This window comes from Dendrobates tinctorius, unplaced genomic scaffold (genome assembly GCF_039654945.1).
Source record: "Dendrobates tinctorius isolate UK_male_01 unplaced genomic scaffold, ASM3965494v1 ptg000073l, whole genome shotgun sequence".
NCBI classification, from domain to species: domain Eukaryota; kingdom Metazoa; phylum Chordata; class Amphibia; order Anura; family Dendrobatidae; genus Dendrobates; species Dendrobates tinctorius.
In genome coordinates, this window is record NW_027361741.1 from 37,153,123 (window position 1) to 37,176,895 (window position 23,773).

The 23,773-nt window shown below is 43.4% G+C and overlaps 1 protein-coding gene across 5 annotated transcripts in view; it reads left to right on the forward strand.

Annotated features, from left to right (window-relative positions):
- The window catches only part of LIMK2 (LIM domain kinase 2), a 62,349-nt gene that overhangs the window by 15,461 nt on the left and 23,115 nt on the right, over window positions 1-23,773 (forward strand). For 4 of the 5 annotated variants that reach the window (XM_073582776.1, XM_073582779.1, XM_073582775.1 and 1 more), the window contains exons 2-7: window positions 10,817-10,881; window positions 13,585-13,681; window positions 21,401-21,510; window positions 21,994-22,158; window positions 22,357-22,447; window positions 22,549-22,712. In XM_073582776.1, coding sequence (XP_073438877.1) covers window positions 10,817-10,881; window positions 13,585-13,681; window positions 21,401-21,510; window positions 21,994-22,158; window positions 22,357-22,447; window positions 22,549-22,712 — 692 coding nt within the window. Of the gene's footprint in view, window positions 1-10,816; window positions 10,882-13,450; window positions 13,529-13,584; window positions 13,682-21,400; window positions 21,511-21,993; window positions 22,159-22,356; window positions 22,448-22,548; window positions 22,713-23,773 lie in introns of all 5 variants that reach the window. The other variant, XM_073582780.1, reaches the window with a different exon arrangement.

The following is a 23,773-nucleotide window of genomic DNA, read 5'->3' on the forward strand; positions in this document are numbered from 1 at the left end:
TCGCTAAACGGCGTAGTGAGAAAAAAAAGTCACAACGACAGAATTATGTCTTTTTTGGTCGTCGCAACATTGCATTAAAATGCAATAACGGGCGATCAAAAGATAGTATCTGCACCAAAATGGAATCATTAAAACGTAAGCTTGGCACGCAAAAAATAAGCCCGCACCCAACCCCAGATCACTGGAGACACTACGGGTATTGGAAAATGGCACAATTTTTTTTTTTTTTTTTTTAAACAAAGTTTGGAATTTTTTTTTTCACCACTTACCATATATATTTGTTTATAAGCCGAGTTTTTCAGCCCTTTTTTGGGGCTGAAAAAGACCCTCTCGGCTTATACACGAGTCATATGGCGGGGGAGCGGGTGAGCAGGAGACCTAATACTCACCCTCCTGGCGTCTGCATATCCGGCTCTGCTACATCTCAGTCCCGGCGTCTTCTTCCTGTGCAGTCGCATAGTACCGCTCATTAAAGCCATGAATATGGACGTGTCTCCACTCTCATGACTTTTATGAGCGGTACCATGTGACCGCACAGGAAGAAAACAGGAGGAGAGATGCAGATGCCGGGACTGAGATGTAGCAGAGCCTGATATGCAGACACCAGGAGGGTGAGTAGGACTGGGGGAGAGTGAACCATGCCATATTAACCTGTCCTCGTTCCACTGCTGCGCTGTCTTCCGGGTACTCTGGCTGTGACGTTCAGGTCAGAGGGCGCGATGACGTGTTTATTGAGCGCCCTCTGCCTGAACAGTCACTACAGAGAGCCGGCGATGCTTAGGAGCAGCAGGCAGCGTCGAAAGATGAGTATTTCATTTTTTTTTTTTAATCGCAGCAGCAGCATTATATGGGGCATATATTAATATGGAGCATGTTATAGGGCCACCATTAGCCTTTCTGCAGCATTATATGGGGCATATATTAATATGGAACATCTTATGGGGCCACCATTAACCTTTCTGCAGCATTATATGGGGCATATATTAATATGGAGCATGTTATAGGGCCACCATTAACCTTTCTGCAGCATTATATGGGGTGTATTTTAATATGGAGCATCTTTTGGGGCCACCATTTTACTTTTATTAGTTTCTATTTTTATTTTTTAAGTTTACCAGTAGCTGCTGCATTTTCCACTCTTGGCTTATACTCAACAGGGCTGTGGAGTCAGAGTCGGTGCTCATTTTGGTGGAGTCGGAGTTGGTATAAAATGGACCGACTCCGACTCCTAAAATATATAATAAATTGGGTACAGTAGTTCAATGCAGAATGTGCTGAATATTTTTCATAGGAATTTGGGAAAGTTATGAAATGTCCTATAAATCACTGTTCTATTCCTGATCTAAGGCTACATTCACACACAGCGTTTTTCTTTCGTTTTTTGAGGATACGTTTTTCAGTTGCAAAAACCGATCAGCTTTTTAAAAAAGCGCATCACCTGAGCTCATAGATAATGTTTTCAATAGCAGAAGCAGATTAGAAATCATATCTGTCTATCCATATCATATCTGTACTAAAAAGAATGAAAGCCGGATAGCACACTCCTTTTTTTTTTTAGCACCAGTCAGGTACACCTCATAGCTGCCCAAAAGGACGCCCAGGAAAGGCATTGCTCGTCTTCAGTAACATCAACATCAACTGATAGTTGGAATAAATAGACTGCATTCATCACCACATCTTCTAAGGTGCAGGCTTTATTTTCAAGTGTAGGGGTGTGAAGTATGAGGTTCTGCAGCAGCTGAGGTGTTCAGTATGAAATTCTGCGGAACAATATGAGATTCTGCCCCCCCCCCCTAGGTTTGATCCTGGCTACGCCCGTAGTGTGAATGTAGCCTGAGGATCTAGGCTTTATCTTAGCCGAGATAAGTCATAGTGTGTGTGTGTATGTGTGTGTGTATATATATATATATATATATAGTTAGTACAGACCAAAAGTTTGGACACACCTTCTCAATCGAAGCGTTTTCTTTATTTTCATGACTATGAAAATTGTAGATTCACTCTGAAGGCATCAAAACTATGAATTAACGCATGTGGAATTATATAATTAACAAAAAAGTGTAAAACAACTGAAAATACTGTATGTCTTATATTCTAGGTACTTCAAAGTAGCCACCTTTTGCTTTGATTTCTGCTTTGCACACTCTAGGCATTCTCTTGATGAGCTTCAAGAGGTAGTCACCGGAAATGGTTTTCACTTCACAGGTGTGCCCTGTCAGGTTTAATAAGTGTTGTGTTGTGCTGAAGTCTGGTGGATACACAGGTGATAGTCCTACTGAATAGACTGTTAGAATTTGTATTATGGCAAGAAAAAAGCAGCTGAGTAAAGAAAAATGAGTGGCCATCATTACTTTAAGAAATGAAGGTTAGTCAGTCCGAAAAATTGGGAAAACTTTGAAAGTGTCCCCAAGTGCATTGGCAAAAACCATCAAGCGCTACAAAGAAACTGGCTCACATGAGGACCGCTCCAGGAAAGGAAGACCAAGAGTCACCGCTGCTGCGGAGGATAAGTTCATCCTAGCCACCGGCCTCAGAAATCGCAGGTTAACAGTAGCTCAGATTAGAGACCAGGTCAATGCCACACAGAGTTCTAGAGAACACAAGGAATGGACATTAGACCAGTGGAAATCTGTGCTTTGGTCTGATGAGTCCAAATTTGAGATCTTTGGTTCCAACCACCATGTCTTTGTGCAACGCAGAAAAGGTGAACGGATGGACTCTACATGCCTGGTTCCCACCGTGAAGCATGGAGGAGGAGGAGGTGTGGGGGTGCTTTGCTGGTGACACTGTTGGGGATTTATTCAAAATTGAAGGCATACTGAACCAGCATGGCTACCACAGCATCTTGCAGCGGCATGCTATTCCATCCGGTTTGTGTTTAGTTGGACCATCATTTATTTTTCAACAGGACAATGGCCTCAAACACACCTCCAGGCTGCGTAAGGGCTATTTGACCAAGAAGGAGAGTGATGGGGTGCTACACCAGATGACCTGGCCTCCACAGTCACCAGACCTGAACCCAATCGAGATGGTTTGGGGTGAGCTGGACCGCAGAGTGAAGGTAAAAGGGCCAACAAGTGCTAAGCATCTCTGGGAACTCCTTCAAGACTGTTGGAAGACCATTTCTGGTGACTACCTCTTGAAGCTCATCAAGAGAATGCCAAGAGTGTGCAAAGCAGTAATCAAAGCCAAAAGGTGGCTACTTTGAAGAATCTAGAATATAAGACATATTTTCAGTTGTTTCACACTTTAATTATATAATTCCACGTGTTAATTCATTGTTTTGATGCCTTCAAAATGAATCTACAATTTTCATAGTCATGAAAATAAAGAAAACTCTTTGAATGAGAAGGTGTGTCCAAACTTTGGTCTGTACCGTATACATGTACATGTATACAGTGTATTACATATTTACAATTTATTACAGTTTTTTGTGTTCTAAAGTTGTATTCCAATAAATAGATATTATGTTCTATCTAAATATCTTGATTATTGGATCATAGAAATGATTAAAAGTCTGATGTTCACATTGTACTACAATAAATTTTTCACTTAAATATAAGCAATATATGTGGGAGTCGTGGAGTCGGAGTTGGAGTCGGTGTAAGGGAAATTGAGGAGTCGGAGTCGCAGGTTTGGCTTACCGACTCCACAGCCCTGATACTCAAGTCAAGTTTTCCGAGTTTTTTGGGGCAAAATTAGGGGCCTCGGCTTATACTCGCGTATATACGGTAGATAAAGAAACCTAGACATGTTTTGTGTCTATGAACTCGTAATGCAAAATAGAAAAAACACGGCACTCAGTGTGGAGGGAGGTGCACAAGTCGGGTATCCAGCCAACTAACAATTACTACTACCCTAGCCAAATTATCAATAGTAATGCTCACCACAAATTAAGTACAAAAATCCAAGATCACCTCCAATTGGAGTACAGATCAACACCAGAGCATTTCAAATGGTAAAATATAATTACTTTTATTAATACAAATATCAAAACATTAAAAGACATACAAGTTTCCAAGATCAGTGCAAAAAGAGAGGGACCTGCAACTCCCATTATATGTATTTTTCTGCTGCATGGTATAGAACCTCATAGCTAATAAGCAATCAGTTGATGTATGCTCCTGGAAAACTGTACTATAAATGTCTGCTGTTTACTCAAACATGCAGAGTATAATGACTACACAGCACAAGCTCATCGGCTCAGATAAACCAAAGTTATATAATAACATCCATGGTATACCTATGTAAACTAGTTAGCATTAAAGCTACTGAGGCCATTACCTGAATCCTGGCAGTGTTAATAGAAGTCCCCTGGGAGAAAAATCCTGGATGCCTTTTACAATAAAGGAACTGTCAAATCAATTTTTCTTTTGAGTGCCAAGTTTTTGTACTATATTATGAACTCGTAATGATCTGGAGAATCGAAATAGCAGGTCAGTTTTAGCATTTAGTGAACCTAGTGGGAATGCCCTTTTTTGCAATTTCACCACACTTGGAATTTTTTTTCCATTTTCTAATACATGACATGGTAAAACCAATGGTGTTGTTCAGAAGTACAACTCGTCCTACAAAAAACAAGCCCTCACATGGCCATTTTGACCAAAAAATTTAAAAGTTATGGCTCTGGGAAGATGGGGAGCTAAAAATGAAAATGCAAAACCAAAAATAGCTCTGTTCGTTAAGGATGGACTGGGGAGGGGAAAGTGGAGTGAGGGGAGCCAATTAGTAGAGAATTACAATAGTCAAGGTTGGAGTAGATCAGGGCAGCAGTGAGGGTTTTTGTTGTTTCCATGGTGAGATAGGGGCGAATTCTAGAGATGTTCTTCAGGTGCAAGTGACAGTAGCAGTCAAGAGATTGTATGTAAGAGGTGAAGGAAAGGTTGGTATCAAACAAAATGCAGGCAGCCAGCCTGCTGCCTAACCGTTATTGTGGTGCCACCCACGGAGAGTGAGATGTCAGATTTAGGGAGGTACGTAGAGAGCGTGAGCAGAAGTTCAGTTTTGGAAAGGTTGAGTTTCAATTGGAGAGCGGACATTATGTTGGAAACTGTGGGGGGACAGACAGTCACTGGTGTTCTGTAATACAGCAGGGGAAAGTTCAGGGGATGACGTGTATAGTTGTGTGTCATCAGCATAAAGATGGTACTGAAAGCCAAATCTGCTGATGGTCAGCGCAGCCTAAAGGCCCCTTTACATTTAGCGATGCACCAGCGATCCGACCCGGTCAGGATCGCTAGTGAGCTGTCACACAGGCAGATCTCGCAGCGATGCAGCAGCGACGCAGCGCACGATACTCACCTTTCACACACAGCGATCCTGACGTCCTCCCGCCCGCCTCCACGCATCGCTCGTCGGCGCCAGCAGGAAGCGCCCGACGAGAAATGGAGCCAGACATTCTCGCGCGATCAGCGATGGACAGCGGGGGAGCCGGTCGGAGGTAAGTATCACACATAGCGATAACGCTAGCAATATCGCTATAACGTTACAAAATCGGTGACGTTATAGCGATATCGCTATGTGTAAAACCCCCTTTAGAGACGACAGCAGTAGTCACTGAGGCTGTGCAGACTCCCCGCATGACCCGTGGTGAACTTGACAGCTTGGGAAAATGTTCAGAAACTTTCCCACGCTAATGAGTTCATGTCCGGTCAAGTGGGGAGGCTGCGCAGGCAGGTTTTCCTTCATTACACAGTGGTTTACAGCCAGACCGGTTGCATTAGCACTGCTCCTGGTTGTAAACTATTTAACCCCTTGAGATGGATTGCAGTGTGGGACTTGACTGTACGGCAGACAGGTATGGGATATTGTTGCTTTTTTATTTTGGATTTTTTTTTTACAGTCGAACAAGGGCTTTGATTGGATTGGGAGTTTAATAAAGATGGCAAAAATGTGTGTATTTCTTTAAAAGTTTTTATCCTTAATGTGTTTTTTTAACCCTTTCATACTATTGGAGTAATAATGGATAGGTGTCTTATTTACACCTCTCCATTATTAACTAGGCTTAATGTCACCTTACAATAGCAAGGTGACATTAACCCCTTATTACCCCATATGCCACCCGCTACAGGGCAATGGGAAGAGAGAGGTTAAGTACCTGAATAGATGCACCAGATGCACCTTTGGCTGGGGGCAGATGTTTTTAGCTGGGTGGAGGGGGGCAATAACAATGGTACCTCTCTAAGCTATTAATATCTGCCCTCAGTCACTGGATTTCCCTCTCTGGCAGAAGAGAGCTGCAGCTGCCAAATTTTACACACATACACTACTAACATAATTGGTGAGGGACATATAAAAATTAAAAATCTAACGGCTATGCAATGGTTTACTGTATGTAAACCATGTTTCCTATCCTGTCGGGTTCTGTAATGATTTTTACAGATGCCGACAATTGAATTATCACCTATTCTGCTATCTATCTCTATGGAAAAATAAATAAATAAATAAAAAAAATTACATATATATATATATATAAAAACACAAACCAATACTATGTGTAGGCGTGTATACTTGTATTCTATCTATTCTATTTTAACTGTCGGTGTGATTTTACAGTATAGCACACTGGTGCGTATTTCTCGCAAGTCATACCATGGTCCGTGTGTAATCTGTTTTTTTGTCGCACCCATAGACTTGCATTGGCGAGTCTCGGGCATAATATGGTGCAAATGCAATTTCTCCCGCACGTATAATACGGGTGAGAAAAAAAAGGATGATGGGAGCTGCCCCATAGATTAACGTTGGTCTGAGTGCTATGCGATTTTTTTTTTTTTATTTTTTATTTTTTTTTTTATTTTTTTTATTGCATGGCACTCGTCCATATTTCTCTCTAGTGTGACTCTGGCCGAAGAGAGGAGTCTGGAGACTTCTTCTTCTGTGACTGGGTCAAATGTGAAGAGTGAGCCAGAGGAGATGTGGGGAGGGATGGGAATTCTGGCACTTGGTGGCTGGGAGCGGATTTCCTGATGGATATTTTCTCTGTGAAGTGCAAGGCCAGATCATCAGCACAAATGTCTGTGATAAGGGCCTGTGCTTTCGGACTGAGGAGGAAGTGATCAGGGTGGTGTAGTAGGTCTGTTTGGCGAGGTGAAAGGGCAGAGTTATTGATTCTTGGCATACATTTATAATTGATAAAGTTTTCTGGTGTGCAAATTTTTCCTCCAGAGGAGTTCAGCACTCGTAGAGCATCTCTGGAGAAATTTGAGTTTGCGATATGAGCCAAGGCTGTTTTAAGGGCCTGTGACACTAAGTGATATCGCTAGCAATATCGCTATAACATCACTGGTTTTTGTGACATAGCAGCGATATTGCTATGTCTGATACTTGCCTCCGACCGGCTCCTCCGCTGATTATCGCTGAGGGCGCGAGAACGTCCTAGACCGTTTCTCGTTGTCAGCTTCCTGTGGCGCTGACGAGTGACGCGTGGACGCGGGCGGGGGAGACGTCAGGATCGCCTCGTCTGACAGGTAAGTAGCGATCCCCGACCCCTGCTATGTCGCTGGTGAGATCTGCCTGTGTGGCAGCTCACTAGCGACCACTTAGCGATGCACCAGCGATCCTGACCGCGTCATATCGCTGGTCGGGATCGCTGGTGCATCGCTAAGTGTGACAGTACCTTTACTCTGTGTTTGGAGGGTGAGGGGCGCTACTTGCTGCAGGGTGCTCATGAGAGTGTCATTGTATTGATTTATCGCCAGATCAGGACAGGAAAAAGACAGTGTAGGGAGTCTGAAAGTGCATGAGGGTTAATGGCTGATAGATTTCTAAGGCTATGTGCACACACTGCAGATTCACCTGCGGGTTTTTATCTGCAGAACCGTAGGTAAAATACCTGCGGTTTTACCTGCGGTTTGCCACCTGGACAATGGAATAGGTGGCAAACCGCAGCAGAATCCGCAGAAATAATTGACATGTCAATTGTTTCTGCGGATTTAAAACCGCAGCCTTTTCCGTCGATAAAAATCCGCAGCGTGTGCACAGCAGAATGTTAATCCCATAGGATAACATGCTACTGTACACTGTCTGCAGAACTGCTGCAGTCAAAACCGCAGCAAAAACCGCAGCGTGTGCACATAGCCTAAATGTGTGATTGGTAGGAGTGTGAGAGGCCTAGGGAAGTGGTTAGTGATAGAAGCTAGGATGCAGATTGGGAGGTGGGGCTGTTTATGGGGATGTTGAAGCTCCCAGGATAAGGGTTGGTAATTCAGAGGATATGAAGTGTGTCAGCCAGTCAGAGAAATGGTCAAGGAACTGGGTTGGTGAGCCTGGGCTACTCTGAGAGAAAGGATTGAGGAGCTGATGGTGTGAACCTCAAAAGAAGGGGAAAAAAAAGTGGTGGAACTGCGGGGATGACCTGGAAAGTGCATTGTGGGGACAGCAGTATGCCAACTCCACCACCAAGGCTGGTTGCGAGTCTCAGGGAATGGAAAAATTGTAAGCCACCATGAGAAATAGCAGCATGGGGAGACCATGTACTCCTGAACCCAGGTTTCAGGCCAACAGATTAAGAGAGATGAAAATCTAAAGCCCCCGTTACACATAGCGATCTCGCTAACAATATCGCTGTAACGTCACCGATTTTGTGACATAGCAGCGATATTGCTAGCGGTATCGCTATGTCTGATACTTACCTCCGACCGGCTCCCCCGCTGCTCATCACTGGTCGCACGAGAAGGTCCTCGATCATTTCTCGTCGGGCGCTTCCTGCTGGGCTTCCTGTGGCAGCGACACGTGGACGCGGGCGGGAAGACGTCAGGATCGCTGCGTCTGACAGGTAAGTAGCGACCCCCGACCGCTGCTATGTCGCTGGTGAGATCTGCCTGTGTGGCAGCTCACTAGCGACCACTTAGCGATGCACCAGCGTTACCCTTAGTCAAAAATAAACAATGTGTTCTTGACACTTCAGGTTTCTCATTCACCTTGCTGGCATCAGGATTGCTTCAGGTTTTTCTAGAAAATCTGCATGGGAAAAACGCATCAAATCTGCAATGTGTGCACACAGCCATTGGGGTCAGCCCAATTTTTTTTTTTTTTTTTTTAAATCCAGGACCTGTCAGATTCAGTTGCCATTTTTTTTCCAAATGTTGAAATAATATCATATGCACTAAAGCATTGTTTTTCTTTTGAAATCTTTACCATGCATAATCAAAGCGTATTTTAGGCTGGTTTCACATTTGCGTTTTTTAGCGCTGGAAAAAAACGCATATGTGCGCATGCGTTTTTTCCCCTATATTTAACATGGGTGCGCATACCTGCGCGCTTGTAAGCGCATGTATGCGATTTTCATGCGCTGCGTTTTTTTGGGGTGTGCGTTGGTATTTTCCAGACGCAGCATGTTGCATTTTTTGGCCCTGCAAAAAAGCGCATGCGCACGTTTTGCGCTAAAAATGGCCATTATAGCCTATGGATGCGCATATGTGCGCACTGGCATGCTCATGTATGCGTTTTTTTGCATATGCGTTTTTTTTTTTAACCATGGAATTTAGGGGTTTGGGTTAGAGTTAGGGTTAGTTAAGGGGGTTTAGGGTTAGGGTTAGGGTCAGGGTCAGGGTTAGGGTTGGGGTTGGGGTTTGGGTCAGGGTTAGGGTTAAGTATGGTTTGGTTAAGGGTTAGGGTCAGGGTTAGGGTCAGGATTAGGGTTAAGTATGGTTTGGTTAAGGGTCAGGGTTAGGGTTAGGGTCAGGGTCAGGGTTAGGGTTAAGTATGGTTTGGTTAAGGGTCAGGGTTAGGGTCAGGGTCAGGGTTAGGGTCAGGGTTAGGGTTAGGGTCAGGGTTAGGGTTAGTTAGGGTTTAGGGTTTGGGTTAGGGTTAAGTATGATTGGGTTAGGGTCAGGGTTAGGGTCAGGGTTAGGGTTAGTAAAGTCATGGTTTGGGTTAGTGTGAGGGGACATCCAATGTTGGAAAAAAACGCAAACGCGGTAAAAACGCACTAAAAACGCATACAAACGCTTAAAAACGCTGCGTTTTTTTCATGCATGCTCATAAAAATGCTTGAAAAAAACGCAGCAGTTGTATGCTTTTGTATGCGTTTTTCAATGCGTTTTTTTGCGGGAAAAACGCGCTGCAAAAAAAAAGCAAGTGTGAAACTAGCCTCAAGCATTTCTTTTAAATGATGGCGAACCTGCTTCAAAAATTCATGCAAAAAAATTGCCCTCATCTGTCCAGAATCATTTTAACATTAGTCATGAAAACCTCGTCAATTATCTGCTGCTGCAGCAAATAGAATGTCCATACAGTTGGATCTTCACAACCTTAAGGTATCGATACTGAAGTCCTCCTATCTTTAGGCCTCGTTCGGATGTCAGTGATTTTTCACGTATACTTCAAAAACAGACCATTTTTTATCAGATTTCCATCAGTTTTTACCATCAATTATTCTTTTAATTTTTGCCGTATGAGAAGTATTCTCATCTCTTATCAAATATGAAAATCGGACAGAACACGGATTGCACACAGATGGCATATGAGTGCTGTCCCATTTTTTTTTTTCACAGATCCATAGACTTGCAATGCTGAGTTTGATCTGAGATCAAAGTCAGAAATGTCTCCAAAAATACCACCGACATGTATGTGAACAGCCCCATAGACTATAAATGGATACGACTTCTGTCCATGGAAAACTGACATCTGAATGAGCCCTTATAGAGAAGATTGGTCTATAAAGGACTATTGCTTTATGCACACACTTGTGATCTATATTCAGAGATGGAACATCTACCCAGTCATATTTCCCTGTATACCGAACAAGAAGAACTTGTTCATCTTCAAATTCCTGCAATGTTGAGACACCTAAATAGACTTGTGCTTTTACTTGCAGAGAGAACACTTGGAGATAACAGTGGAAACCCCCCAGGATGCCCAAATGGAGGAAAGTGTATCACAGTAAGTGTTTTGCTATGCAAAAAATCAAAACAATAATAATACTAATAGGATAACAACAATGAGCAAATGCCCTGCAGTAAGTAAATAGAAATAGTGCATGTAACTAACATAGGGTGCTTAGTTGACCCTATTTGGATCAAAAAAAGCATAAAAGCCATCCCACAGTTGTACCCATCGGGACTATCCTAACCTGTCTCTAGTATTTCACCTCTATATGAGCCAATAGTCGGGGGCAGAGCAGGACCCAGGCCTGACTGTTTTGCACCTGCCTATGGACAGCTATAAGACAAGAGGTACAGCCCAAAAATAGAGAAACTCCCCTATATATACAGAGTATAAGAAACTAAAGCAAAACCAAAGAAGTGGACCTGTTGGCATAAGTGTAGGTGCATATTCACACTGTGGCCATTAACAGACAAAACCTAGGATAAAAACAATGCGCAAATACTCAGCAATTAGTAAGTGAATAAATATACAGAAAATTATTCAAATTAAAGGGGTTGTCCAATCCCAAATGATAAGTCTGCAGACACTGTGTGACTGCAGACTTATGAATCCCTCCCCCCCCCCCGTGCTCGCACTGTGCAATTTGGGGAGGCGCAAGTTTCTGAGCTGGGAACGGAAGGGTATGTATTATATAACTCATACGTACCCACCTGTCCTGGTTATATATACACTAGATGGTGGCCCGATTCTAATGCATCGGGTATTTTCTCTCTCTCTATCTCTCTCATCTCCCGACGGAGGTGTGCGTCGTTCGAATGCGCTGATTGCTCGCGCCCGGCCGGCCAAGACCAATCGGCGCCGCAGGATTTCTGTGACAGAATAAGACTGTTACATAGTAGATATATACACCCGCCAGCCAGAACCCGACTAGCGCTTCATACACTTGTACTGAGATTGAGTGAGGTTGCGCCCACTGGAGGGCCGCATCACCAGACGGAACATGGCTTCGGTCTATACAAGTGTATGGAGCAATGCCGCGCCCACTAGTTGGGCTCTGGTCGGGGGTACGTATAATACATATGTATCCTCTGGTCCCGGCTCAGAAACCTGTGAATCCCCACAGCGCACAGTACGTAGGTGGGATTCATAAGTCTGCACTCACACAGTGACTGCAGAGTTATCATTTTGGGCAGGACAACCCCTTTAATATGTTGCCTTATGGCGCCCCCTGGTGGTCTTTTGATTTCCACACTGACTCTCCACCTAATATTTCCAGTGCTGGCGAGAAACTGCTTCTAGTGTTCTGATTCTTGTTGGAGATCCTCTACTATAGCAGGACTCGCGACCATCTGACTGACCTACTGAGCATGTGTGACCCGCCCGCACATTGGCTGAATGTTCTAAAAAGGATTGAGGACAGTATGTAACAGCAGTACCCAGACACAGGAGCATTTTTCTTTTAGGACCTCAGTTGATATCGAATATTTTGCCTGATCTAATAGAGTAAATTGTCATTTATTTGAGGGCCCACCCCCAGAAGAGTGGTCATTATATAGTACGAGCCATATTAGTACCTATATAGTACTGGATATAGTAATCATATAATACTGATAGCTGTGGTGTATATACTTCTATGATGTAAGAAATAATTAGCATAATCTGTAGTGTGTATATAATATGCTAGTTATGAAGCCGATATCATACCAACTATAGTCCCTCCTGCTATCACAGCTGCTCCCTTCTCTCATGCATGAGACAAACTGCAGCTGCATCCCCCTCCTCAGCACTCCTCACTGTATTTGGCAGTGAATAGGAATCTGATCATCTGCAAAGAGCCTGCAAGCAGGGTCAGGACTACAGACTGCTTAGAAAGTGAGGATTTTTTTATGTTCTGAGCATTTAAAAAGATTATATTGTTCAGTGTGGCGTGGTTATCCTTTAATGTGCCAAAGAATAAGCGAAAGGAAATCCTGTAAAATCACAAAAGAATTTCATCACAAATGTTCCTGACTGTATGGCCAGGGAGGTGCAGGTGCGTTCTGCATTTATTCTGCCTTGTCTATCAACACCGCTGTGTTACACAATCTAACCACGCTGCCAAGAAATGGAGAAGGTTACAGAGGAATTGTGCTAAAAGTGCCCACATTCACCAGTATTTCCACACTCTGTAAATGTGTATTAACAGTGCATGGGTTTAGGTCACTTTTAGGCTATGTGCACACGCTGCAGATTCACCTGCGGGTTTTTTCCTGCGGAAGCGCAGGTAAAGTGACCTGCGGTTTGGCCTGCGGTTTCACACCTCTACTATGTTAAAGGTGTGAAACCGCAGCAGAATCCGCAGACACAATTGACATGCTGCGGGAAAAAAGCCGCAGCAAAACTGCGTGGAAAAAACCGCAGCGTGAGCACAGCGGTTTTGAAAACCCATAGGGTTACATGGTACTATACCATGTCTGCGGAACTGCTGCGGTTCCGCAGGGCCAAAACCACAGCGGAACCGCAGCAAAAACCGCAGCGTGTGCACATAGCCTTAGTATAAAACTGACCTATCGTTTTGCAGTCTACCTACTTTTTTTTGTTAATTACATGTACAGAAAGTGATATTTTTTTTTTTCTTTTCCAGAATGGACACTCGGGGGTGTTATAATTCATGCCAAAAAATTTGACGCCTGCAGATCTTAAATGGTGCTGTGGAACAATGGTTGGCAATCTCTTAGGGAGTCTTTATTCATTGCATGTTTTTCTTGTATGTAACAGGAAGCCTGACCCAGCTGTACTCTCCCCTGCAGAGGCCTGGACGTCACAGCCCGAGCAGTGTGTGAGCTGCAAACTGAGCCTGACCGGACCAGCCATGGTAATCCCTGCTAGCCCAAACCGCTGTTCATTCAGCACCACATGCATCTTGTGGCAGCCTCATTTTTCTGTAAACAGGGTAATGGCTTTGATTAGGTCCTTAAAGAATATCTATCACCAATCTGGGGCTGCACTGTTTATTTAAAGGGAACCGGTCTCCCAGAACCACCAGCAGTTGTCAGCATACGTAGACACTCTGCCTAACAGGCCCTGTGTTACTTTTTCTCAATATGTTTATATATGTAATGTAAGTCCATTTATAATAAGATAGTGAGGGTTTTGACTAGTCGATGGGTGTTGGTGTTAGTGCAGAGACCTCCGATCATGCGCAGTGCGCCTTCTGAAGTCAGTACACATACACCAGGCTTCAGATCAATGATGAGCGGGGAAGAAGCCACAAGGTAAGTATGGCGCTTGTTATGTCACCAAAGCTTATAAGTTATATTATCATGCGCACAAGGGCGTGATAACATTCTAAGTGGACTGACTAGTCTGGGGACACTAACGACCCCTCGACTAGTCAAAGCCCTCATTTACATATCATAGATGGACTTTAGAAATACTTTCTCTAGAGATCTGTTTATGTATGTAATGTAACACAGGGACTGTTAGGCAGGGTGTCTACATATGCAGTTTCTTTATCCCTGGTCATGTTACAGGCCCCCCTACTTCTTTGATGAACTTTTCTGGCATAATAGACAGATGGAAACCAAGCAGGTGGGAAGATCTATATACCGTATATACTCGAGTATAAGCTGAGGCACCTAATTTTGCCACGGAAAACTGGGTAAGCTTATTGACTCGAGCATAAGCCAGGTATGCATTGTCCCCTCATCCCTGTCCTGCTATGCATTGCTCGGCGTCCTCCCCCTTGTAGGCATGGCTCGGCGTCCTCCCCCTTGTAGGCATGGCTCGGCGTCCTCCCCCTTGTAGGCATGGCTCGGCGTCCTCCCCCTTGTAGGCATGGCTCGGCGTCCTCCCCCTTGTAGGCATGGCTCGGCGTCCTCCCCCTTGTAGGCATGGCTCGGCGTCCTCCCCCTTGTAGGCATGGCTCGGCGTCCTCCCTGTCCTCCTCATCCCCTCTTGGCGCGGTCTCTGCACTTCCCAGCTTCTCTGTTGTTGCGGCGAGGCAGCTTCTTCCGGTGTTCAGCGGTCACGTGGTACCGCTCAATAAAATAATATGCGCTACATGCCTAGGGGAGTGGAGACACGTACATATTCATTACTTTAATGAGTGGTACCACGTGACCGCTGAATACTGGAAGAAGCTGCCTCGCCGGGTCAAAAGAGATGCAGGGAGGACGTGCAGCGATTGCGCCAGGAGGAGGGCGAGTATGATTTGACAGCCGCTGGCTCCTGCCGCTTTCCCTCCCCTGCTAGCTTTCTGGGACAAAGACTCATGTATAAGCCGAGGGGGGCGTTTTCAGCACAAAAAAATGTGCTGAAATTCTCGGCTTATACACGAGTATATATGGTAAATGATTGGCCCCACTGTGATGCACCGAGTGCCTGGACTTTGTTTGAGCAGTCATTCTGTGCTGACAGTCTCTACACTTTTTATTTATTTTAACAAATGTGTTGGGTACATGATTTTGTGATACTTATTAACATTATTACAGGTTTTCTTTTTATTATATTTTATTATACTATGTGGAGACCTCTGGGGAGTGCATTATACTATATGAAGGACCATGGGGGTTGCATTATACTATATGGAAGTCTATGGGGTGTGCATTATATGGTATAGGAGCCTATGAGGAGTGCATTATACTATATTGAGACCTACGGGGAGTGCATTATACTGTATGGAGGCCTATGGGAAGTTCATTATACTATGTGGAGCCCTATGGGGAGTGCATTACTATGTGGAGGTCTATGGGGAGTGCATTATACAGTATAGAAACCTATGGGGAATGCATTATACTATACTAGCTATGTTGATAATTATGATCAGCTGTGAAAAAGTTCCTTGAGAAAGAAACGCGTCGCTGTATGCTTCATGTGCACTCTCACTATTGAGGAATTTGGTGAATTCATTTTATGGATCAATTGCAATTTTAAGGTCCTGGATCATATGCTCTTCATTTTCTTGGATACTACGGTATATGAAGCCCTATGGGGAGTGCATTATACTATAAGGAGGCCTATGGAGAGTACATTATACTATATGGAGCACTGGTATCTACCATTATATGGTCACTATATGTTGGTATTATCAGTGTTTGTCTTTGTATTGCGTTTTTTTTTTAAATTTTTTTTAGTAGAAACGCTGTCATCTGCTGAAGTTCTTTTACATCCACTATTAGGGTGCTCCACCCTAGTTGTAATCAGAGTTGCCTGGTTAGGGGCCCACTCAGAATTTTTGCCCCCCCCCCCACGCTCCTTCTTGCATAGTTGCGTAGGTTCAATAAAGACCTAGGTCTATCAACTGTACATTTCGTCACTAATATAACTATAACCCGCAATGTTATGTGTATCAAGCAAATCATCCAGCCCTTTTTTAACAGCTGATATAGTGTCTGCCACTACTACCTCCTCTGGTAGGGCATTCCACAGTCTGACTGCTCGAACTGTAAAGAACCCTTTTCTGTTTAGTTGCAGGAATCGCCTTTCTTCCCGTAATGAGTGCCCCCTAGTTCTCAGTATGGTCTTCGGAAGGAATAAGACATGTGCCAGTGTTTTGTACTGACCACACATATATTTATATATGTAAATGATATTTCCTCTGATGCGTCTTTTTTTCTAAGCTAAACATGCCCAACTTTTCCAACTTCTCATGAGAGGCCTTCCATCCCTTATAATAATCTAGTTGCCCGTCTTTGAACTGATTCTAACTTCTGAATATCCTTTTTAAAATGTGGAGCTCAAAACTGGATCCCATATTCTAGAGGTGGCCTCACAAGTGATTAATAAAGGTGGTAATACATTGGGATCGCGGGATTTTGTCTCTCTTTTTATAGATCTTAAAATCTTGCTTGCTTTTGCAGCTGCTGCTTGACATTGACTACTGCTGCTCAGCTTACTTGTACCCATGTCCTTCTCTTGATCTGTAGTCCCGAGTATACTCCCATGTAATGTATATGCATTCTGGTGACACCACTCCGTCCAGAATTGGTGTAATGTGTGACTCTGCTCCATCCTCTATATTTCTACTCCCATAGAAATGGACGGAGCAGGGTCACACTTTTCTAAGGGAGCACTACAATGGGACCCACATAGTGCTCCACATCATTTTTGGTGGTAACTGCACTGTGATTTACACGTGCTACGAAGAGCAGCAAGCAGAATAGATCGGAGGAACAGCAATGACAGGAGTGTGGCCGAGACTTCATCCATTGGTGACTATCAGGGCTGCGACCGTGAAGAGCTACGCATGGTGCTTTTGTGCAGAGGCAAAAGTATGAGGGGGATCCATGGAATATGTCTCTCATCCGCTCCCCTTTTATATGGTCTGCGACTAAAAGCTGTTTGATTTTTTTCATCTAATTTCCATGTATTTTAGGTGTGCTGAAAACGAAAAAAATATTCAAAAAAATCCTGGACTTCCGGATTTGCCACAAAATGCAAAATTCTCTTCAAATGTAGTAAATTTTTCTCAATTTTTTTTTTTTTTTTTATCTTAGGGTTTTGAAAGTCAAAATTACTATTAATTAATTCACATCAATGCATTGAAGATATACAATGCCATAAAAATATATCTTTCAAAGAAAAGAACTTGCAGAGTGAGCTAATGAAACCAGCATCAACATGTTGCAAGCTGAACGAGCGGTGTTATGAATGAGTCACCGGAGGAGGAAAAAACAAAAACACAAGCTAAGTCCAGAAAACCGGAGAGGTTGGTAGCTAGCGGATTGCAGACCCCTGATCCTATTCACCACAACTAACAGTAGCCGTGGGGGGTTCCTACGGTGCCCTAGACCCCTCGTCACAGCCGGAGAGCTAAATAAGCCTACAGAAAGAAAGGGGAAATCTAAACTGCCCCAGAGCAGACCCCAAAGCAATAGACAGCCCCCAACATATATTGTCGGTGAAAAACAGATGAAAACACAGACAGGCTGAGCAAATGATGGGGCCCAACTAACTAGATAGGAAAGGACAGAAAAGATGCTGGCTGCAATCACGCAAAAAACCCTGCCAAAAATAATGTCCAACACATCTGATAGAAAAGGCCCTGAAGTCACTAGACTTCAAAATCACTATATCAGCACTCAGGTATATTCTGAAGACAGAGCAAAGAGATCAACTGATCAGAGACAAAAATGGAGTTTAGCCCGTCCCAACCAGGGCAGGCTGAACACAAACACTAAGTAAACAGACAAAATCTCATGGAAAAATAGCAGAGCAAAAACTTAGCTTTTAGTAGACAGGAACTAAACTGGATGCCAGAGCTCAGAGCAGAAAGGATCACCAGAAACCCTGTAGGGCGTCGGCTGCCTTATATCCACTCAGAAATTCCGGATGTCCAATCACACTCCACCTGTTCAGATGACATTTTCTTCCCATCCAGATCAATTTCACTACCTCCTTTCACAAGCAGAGGGAGTTCATCAGACATCAGAGGTGAAGGAGAAAATGAACTCATCACAGAGCGGGCTCTGACATGCCCGGGCTTGTTTCAATTGTTTTATCTTGGTTCTCGCCTGTTCACACTTCTTAATCTCAGTTCGTGTTAGCTCGTCATATTCAACCGTGTTTCCCAAAATTAGCATTATGGCTCAGCGGAAGTGTATTAATTCGCCTGACAGTTTCTGTTACATTTGTGATGAATATACAGTGTTGAAGCAACAGCTGAATATTACAGACTTTGTGAAAAAAGTATACTTCGCATATTTTGGACTAAAGCTTGGAGATCAAGATAAAGCTTGGGCGCCTCATAAAGTGTGCAAACTGTGTGTTGAGGACCTCTGAAATTGGTTCAAGAGTAAGAAAAAAGCTTTCCGTTATGGGATTCCTATGGTATGGTGAGAGCAAAAGAACCATAGTGACGATTGTTACTTTTGTTCATGCGATGTGAAAGGGTATAATTCAAAATGGAAGCATTCCATTTCATACCCCAATATTCACTCAGCAATTCGTCCCATCCCCCATGGCACAGATATATCAGTACCCAAGGCCCCTGCTACGTTGGAAGAGATAACTAGCTCCGATGAAGGTGGAGTCATACCTGAACCAGATGATGAATCAAGTTCTGACTTTGAAGATGATACAAGACCAAAATTGTTTTCCCAGGAGGAGATGAATGATTTGGTAAGAGACTTGAATCTTCCCAAAGATGCCGCTGAGTTACTCGGATCAAGGCTCAAAAGCAAGAATTTATTGTTGCCAGGAGTGTCTTTTTCATGGTTCAGACATCGTGAAGACGAGTTCGTTCCTTACTTTGCCCAGGAAGATAAGTTGGCTTATTGCATCGATGTCAAAGGTTTGATGGGTCAATTCAAAAGCCAATATGATTCAGCGCAATGGTGTCTTTTTATAGATTCTTCAAAATGAAGTCTCAAAGCAGTTTTACTCCACAACGGCGGTTTTTATGCTTCCATCCCTGTAGGTCATTCCATACACCTCAAGGAAACCTACGAGAACTTGGAATTGGTTCTTCGTAAACTTAAATATGAAGACCACGGTTGGCAAGTGTGCGGGGATTTGAAAGTCTTGTGAATGCTGCTCGGGCCACAAACTGGGTATACCAAATACCCTTGTTTTCTGTTTCTATGGGACAGTCGAGACCGACAAAATCACTGGACCAAGAAGAATTGGCAGCCGAGGGTGCTCACAGTTGGTGAAAAAAATGTCCTCCGAGAAACTTTGGTTCCTCCCCATAAAGTTCTTCTACCACCTCTCCACATCAAATTGTGATTGATGAAGCAATTCGTAAAATCACTTCCAAAAGATGGAGAATGCTTCAAATACTTGGTCACCAAGTTTCCAGGCCTCTCGGAGGCAAAATTGAAGGGAAGGTGTGTTCGACGGACCAGACATTAGAAGGCTTATAGCTGATCAAGAGTTTATCAATACCATGACGCATCCTCAAAAAGAAGGGTGGATTGCATTTAAAAAGGTCGTAGAGAAATTTTTAGGCAATAACAAAGACCCTGACTACAAAAAAATGGTCGGACGAATGCTGAAAGCATTTCAAGCTTTAGGTTGCCTGATGAGTTTGAAAGTGCATTTCCCCGATTTCCACCTTGACAACTTTCCTGAAAATTTGGGAGCTGTGAGTGAAGAGCAAGGTGAACGATTCCACCAGGACATTAAAGAGATGTAAAGAAGATACCAGGGAAGATGGAGCATTACAATGATGGCAGACTACTGTTGGACGCTTCAGAGAGACATTACAGATGTTACTCACAAGCGTAAATGTACCAAGAGAAGCCTCACAGGGAAGAAGAATCGATTTTAGTGTGTGTTAGTGAGCTCATTGCAGTTAAAAAAAAATGATTTTCATGAAACATTTGTAATAAAAAATTAATTTTGAGTCTATTTTCATTTATTTTGAGGTATTGTCTTATTTAACATAGTTACTTAAATTGTCAGAAAACGTGATGTCCTATGACAAAACGGAGGTCATTTTCGGATTCAGCGCACTCAAAAACATAAAGATTATGTGGAATAACCAAAACAGCGCTTGAAAAATTTTTTTTTTTTTTTTTTCAGACCTGTGTATGCCATCTCTCTCCCCCCTTTGCATGCTGTCTCTCTCCCCGTCTCACAGCAGCCACACCTACAGCTGTGAATTCGGCAGCACACAGAGGCATACCCAGTTCATTGCTGATGCGGCTACAGTATAAGGGTGTGTGCACACGCTGCGGATTTTGCTGCGGATTTTGCTGCGGATCTGCAGTGTTTCTGGCCCTGCGGGTCCGCAGCAGAATCTGCTGCGTTGTACAGTACCATTTTACTCTATGTAAAATGGAAACCGCAGTGCACATTCTGCGGAATTTTCCACGCGGTTTTGCTGCGGTTTCACATTTGCAGAAAGAAATGACATGTCACTTCTTTTCTGCGGATTCCGCTGCGGTTTACCATCTCCTCCATTGTAGAGTTGATAAACCGCAGGGCAAAACCGCAGCCTAATCCGCAGGTAAACCGCAGGTCTTTTGACCTGAAATTTACCTGCGGATTTTACAAAATCCGCGGGGAGAAATCCGCAGCACGTAAAAACTACGTGTGCACATAGCCTTAGAGATAGGGCTGACCGCTGTCTCCTGATTCTAGGGGCTGCCGTATTTGCCGACTGTGTCAACCAGCGACCCTTACAGACCTGTAAAGTAAGATGGCAGCTCCCAGGGGCTGCATTAAACATTTATAAAGAAAAAAAAAACAAATATAATTTGGTAACTCTTAGGTTCAAACAACATGTTTATGTAAAAGATATTTTTAAAAAAAAACAATAAACACAGCACCTTCCTTAATGTTCTAACTACTAAGATTTTCAAATTTTGCTATTTTCAAGTTGTATGCAAAAATATTCTCTTCTAATAATTCAGTATTTTATTGCTGAAGGGAAAGATTTGTTACATTATTAATTTATGTACATATCTCATTTCCTATAAAGTAGTTTGTAGCAATATATTGGGTGTAAAATCTTGCGGAAATGGCTGCAATGTGTGCTTTGCTGCAAATCGTTCTTACAACGATGTAGGAATCTAAGAACAGTTCAGCTGTGCGTTCACGTCGCATATTGTATACCTTGTGATACTGAAATATTTCCACTGTCCTTCAGGTGGTCTCCCAGTACAAGTTCCACCCTGAATGCTTCTCGTGCTCTGGATGCCGTGCTGTGATTGAGGAGGGGGAGTCATTCAGCTTGGTCGAGAGCACAACTCTGTTCTGGTGAGAAGCCTGTAATGAAATATTCATAGACATATCCATATGCAGAAGTCAAGAGAGCGGCCGCAGCCCTGGCTTCCTAAAGTTCAGTATGTCCAAAGTCAGAGACAGAGGAGCTGGTGCTGATTGGATGCAGGGTTCACATGACATAACCTCACGTAGGTCCTGGGAACACGAGTGCCGACACCACTGGAACAGTTCCAGCAACGTGGTGGGAATAAAGATTTTTTTTTTTATTTTAATGGAGCCAAACATGAGGAATGAGAAGGGGTTGTCCAAGTAGTGGAGGGCCCCTTCAATACATTAAAGTGTCAAATCTGGTTCCTAAAGCATAGCTGATCAAGAGAATGCTGACTGACGGCAAATGGTGAAAAACTCCTGGATAATCCCTTTAATTCTGAAATTAAATGTGTACATTATATGAAGATTTGTACATGTATCATTGGTAGATTTGATTTTGTTCCTTCTGATTTGTCACTTTTCTAGTGGCCCATGTCACAAGCTGCTACTTCTACGACCACAGTTTGAGGGGCTCTGCAACGAATCAGCTAAAGAGCAACATCCCCACACACTAACCCTTTTACGGCTGCCTTCCCATACAGGAGGGAGTAGGGGCTTCTCTGTATCGGTGGAGGACATGAAGGTCACTCAGTGAGTTTCCAGAACATGGTTACTTTTATATTCCTTACATTTCCACCTTATGTATTTATAACATCTTTCTTCAGTGAACAATAAGTGCAAGACCATATTTTCCAATAGGTATATCTAAAAAAAAAAAAAAAAAAACATCTAGCACGGACAGCCAATTGATGAATTTACAGTTTTAACATATTTTCTTTTTATTTACAGGGTGACACTTGAAGCTCGTAATTTGCTGTACCCAGGGGATCGTATCTTAGAGATTAATGGCTCTAGTGTCAGCACAATACCGTCGAAAGAGGTTATGTCCTGTTGTGAGGATAAAGGCTAATGGGTCTCACTATAATATATCAGTAATTTACGGTCTGTTCATTATCGTTTCCTCCTTCACACTTTCCTTAGGCTGATGATTTGCTTACCTGTACAGACCGGGCACTGCAGCTTCTGATAGAACACAACCCCCCGATGACCTCCCCTGTGACTAGAACTCTCCCGAAATCTCCCTCCTTGCACCCACGTGAGGGAAAGGTCATTTCGGAAAGTAATGCCAAACGTGGCTCCATCCGGTTAGCATTTAATTACACGTTACTTTATTCTGCACTCTTATCTTTTATAGTTGCTTCCTTTGGTACGGAAACCATTAATCCAGGTTTTCTAATCCCCTAGCTGTCGTCTTCTCATGTTTCGCCTGTCCTGTTTTTTGCTCCACATCGATTCTCCATGTCACTGAATATTTTTTTTTTTTTTTTTTCTTGTGCTGTTTGTGCACCATTATTTTATTCACATTGTACACGTGTTTAAAGTGAACCTGTCAGCAGTTTTGGCCGATATAAGATGCGGCCACTGCCTTTCGGGCTTATCTACAGCATTCTATAATACAGTCCGGTCCGATGGGTGTCGCAGGTCCAGGTCCAGCACCTCCCATCTTCTTGTGATGCTGCCCTCCTGTTGCTTCATCGCTCCCCGGCGTCGCACTCCTGCGCAGGCGTACTTATCTGCCCTGTTGAGGGCAGAGAAAAGTACTGCAGTGCGCAGGTACCAGGAAAGGTCAGAGAGGCCCAGCACCTGCGCACTGCAGTACTTTGCTCTGCCCTAAAGAGGGAAGATAAGTACGACTGCTCAGGAGCGCGATGCTGGGGAGCGATGAAGCAACAGGAGGACGGCATCGCAAGAAGATGGGAGGAGCCGGACCCGGACTGCACCGGCGGTCCGCCCCCCGGGTGAGTATAATAAAACTTATTTTTATTATCTTTCAGGTCATACCGGGGGCTTATCTGCAGCATTATAAAATGCTGTAGATAATCCCTGAAAGTCAGTGGCTGCATCTTATAGCGGCCAAAACTGCTAACCGGTTTGTTCATCTATTTTTTGTAATATGAAAAAAACACTTAAAGGGAACCTGACAGATTCCCTATGCCTTTCAGCCCATTATCATTTCTATATTTAATAATAATATTATTATTATTATTATTAATAATCTTTATTTATATAGCGCCAACATATTCCGCAGCGCTTTACAGTTTAACAGTTTCAAAACACAAGTCATAAGTAACAACGCTAACAATACAATAATTAAAGCAAAATAAGACGAAATAAGACGACCCTGCTCGTGAGAGCGTACAATCTA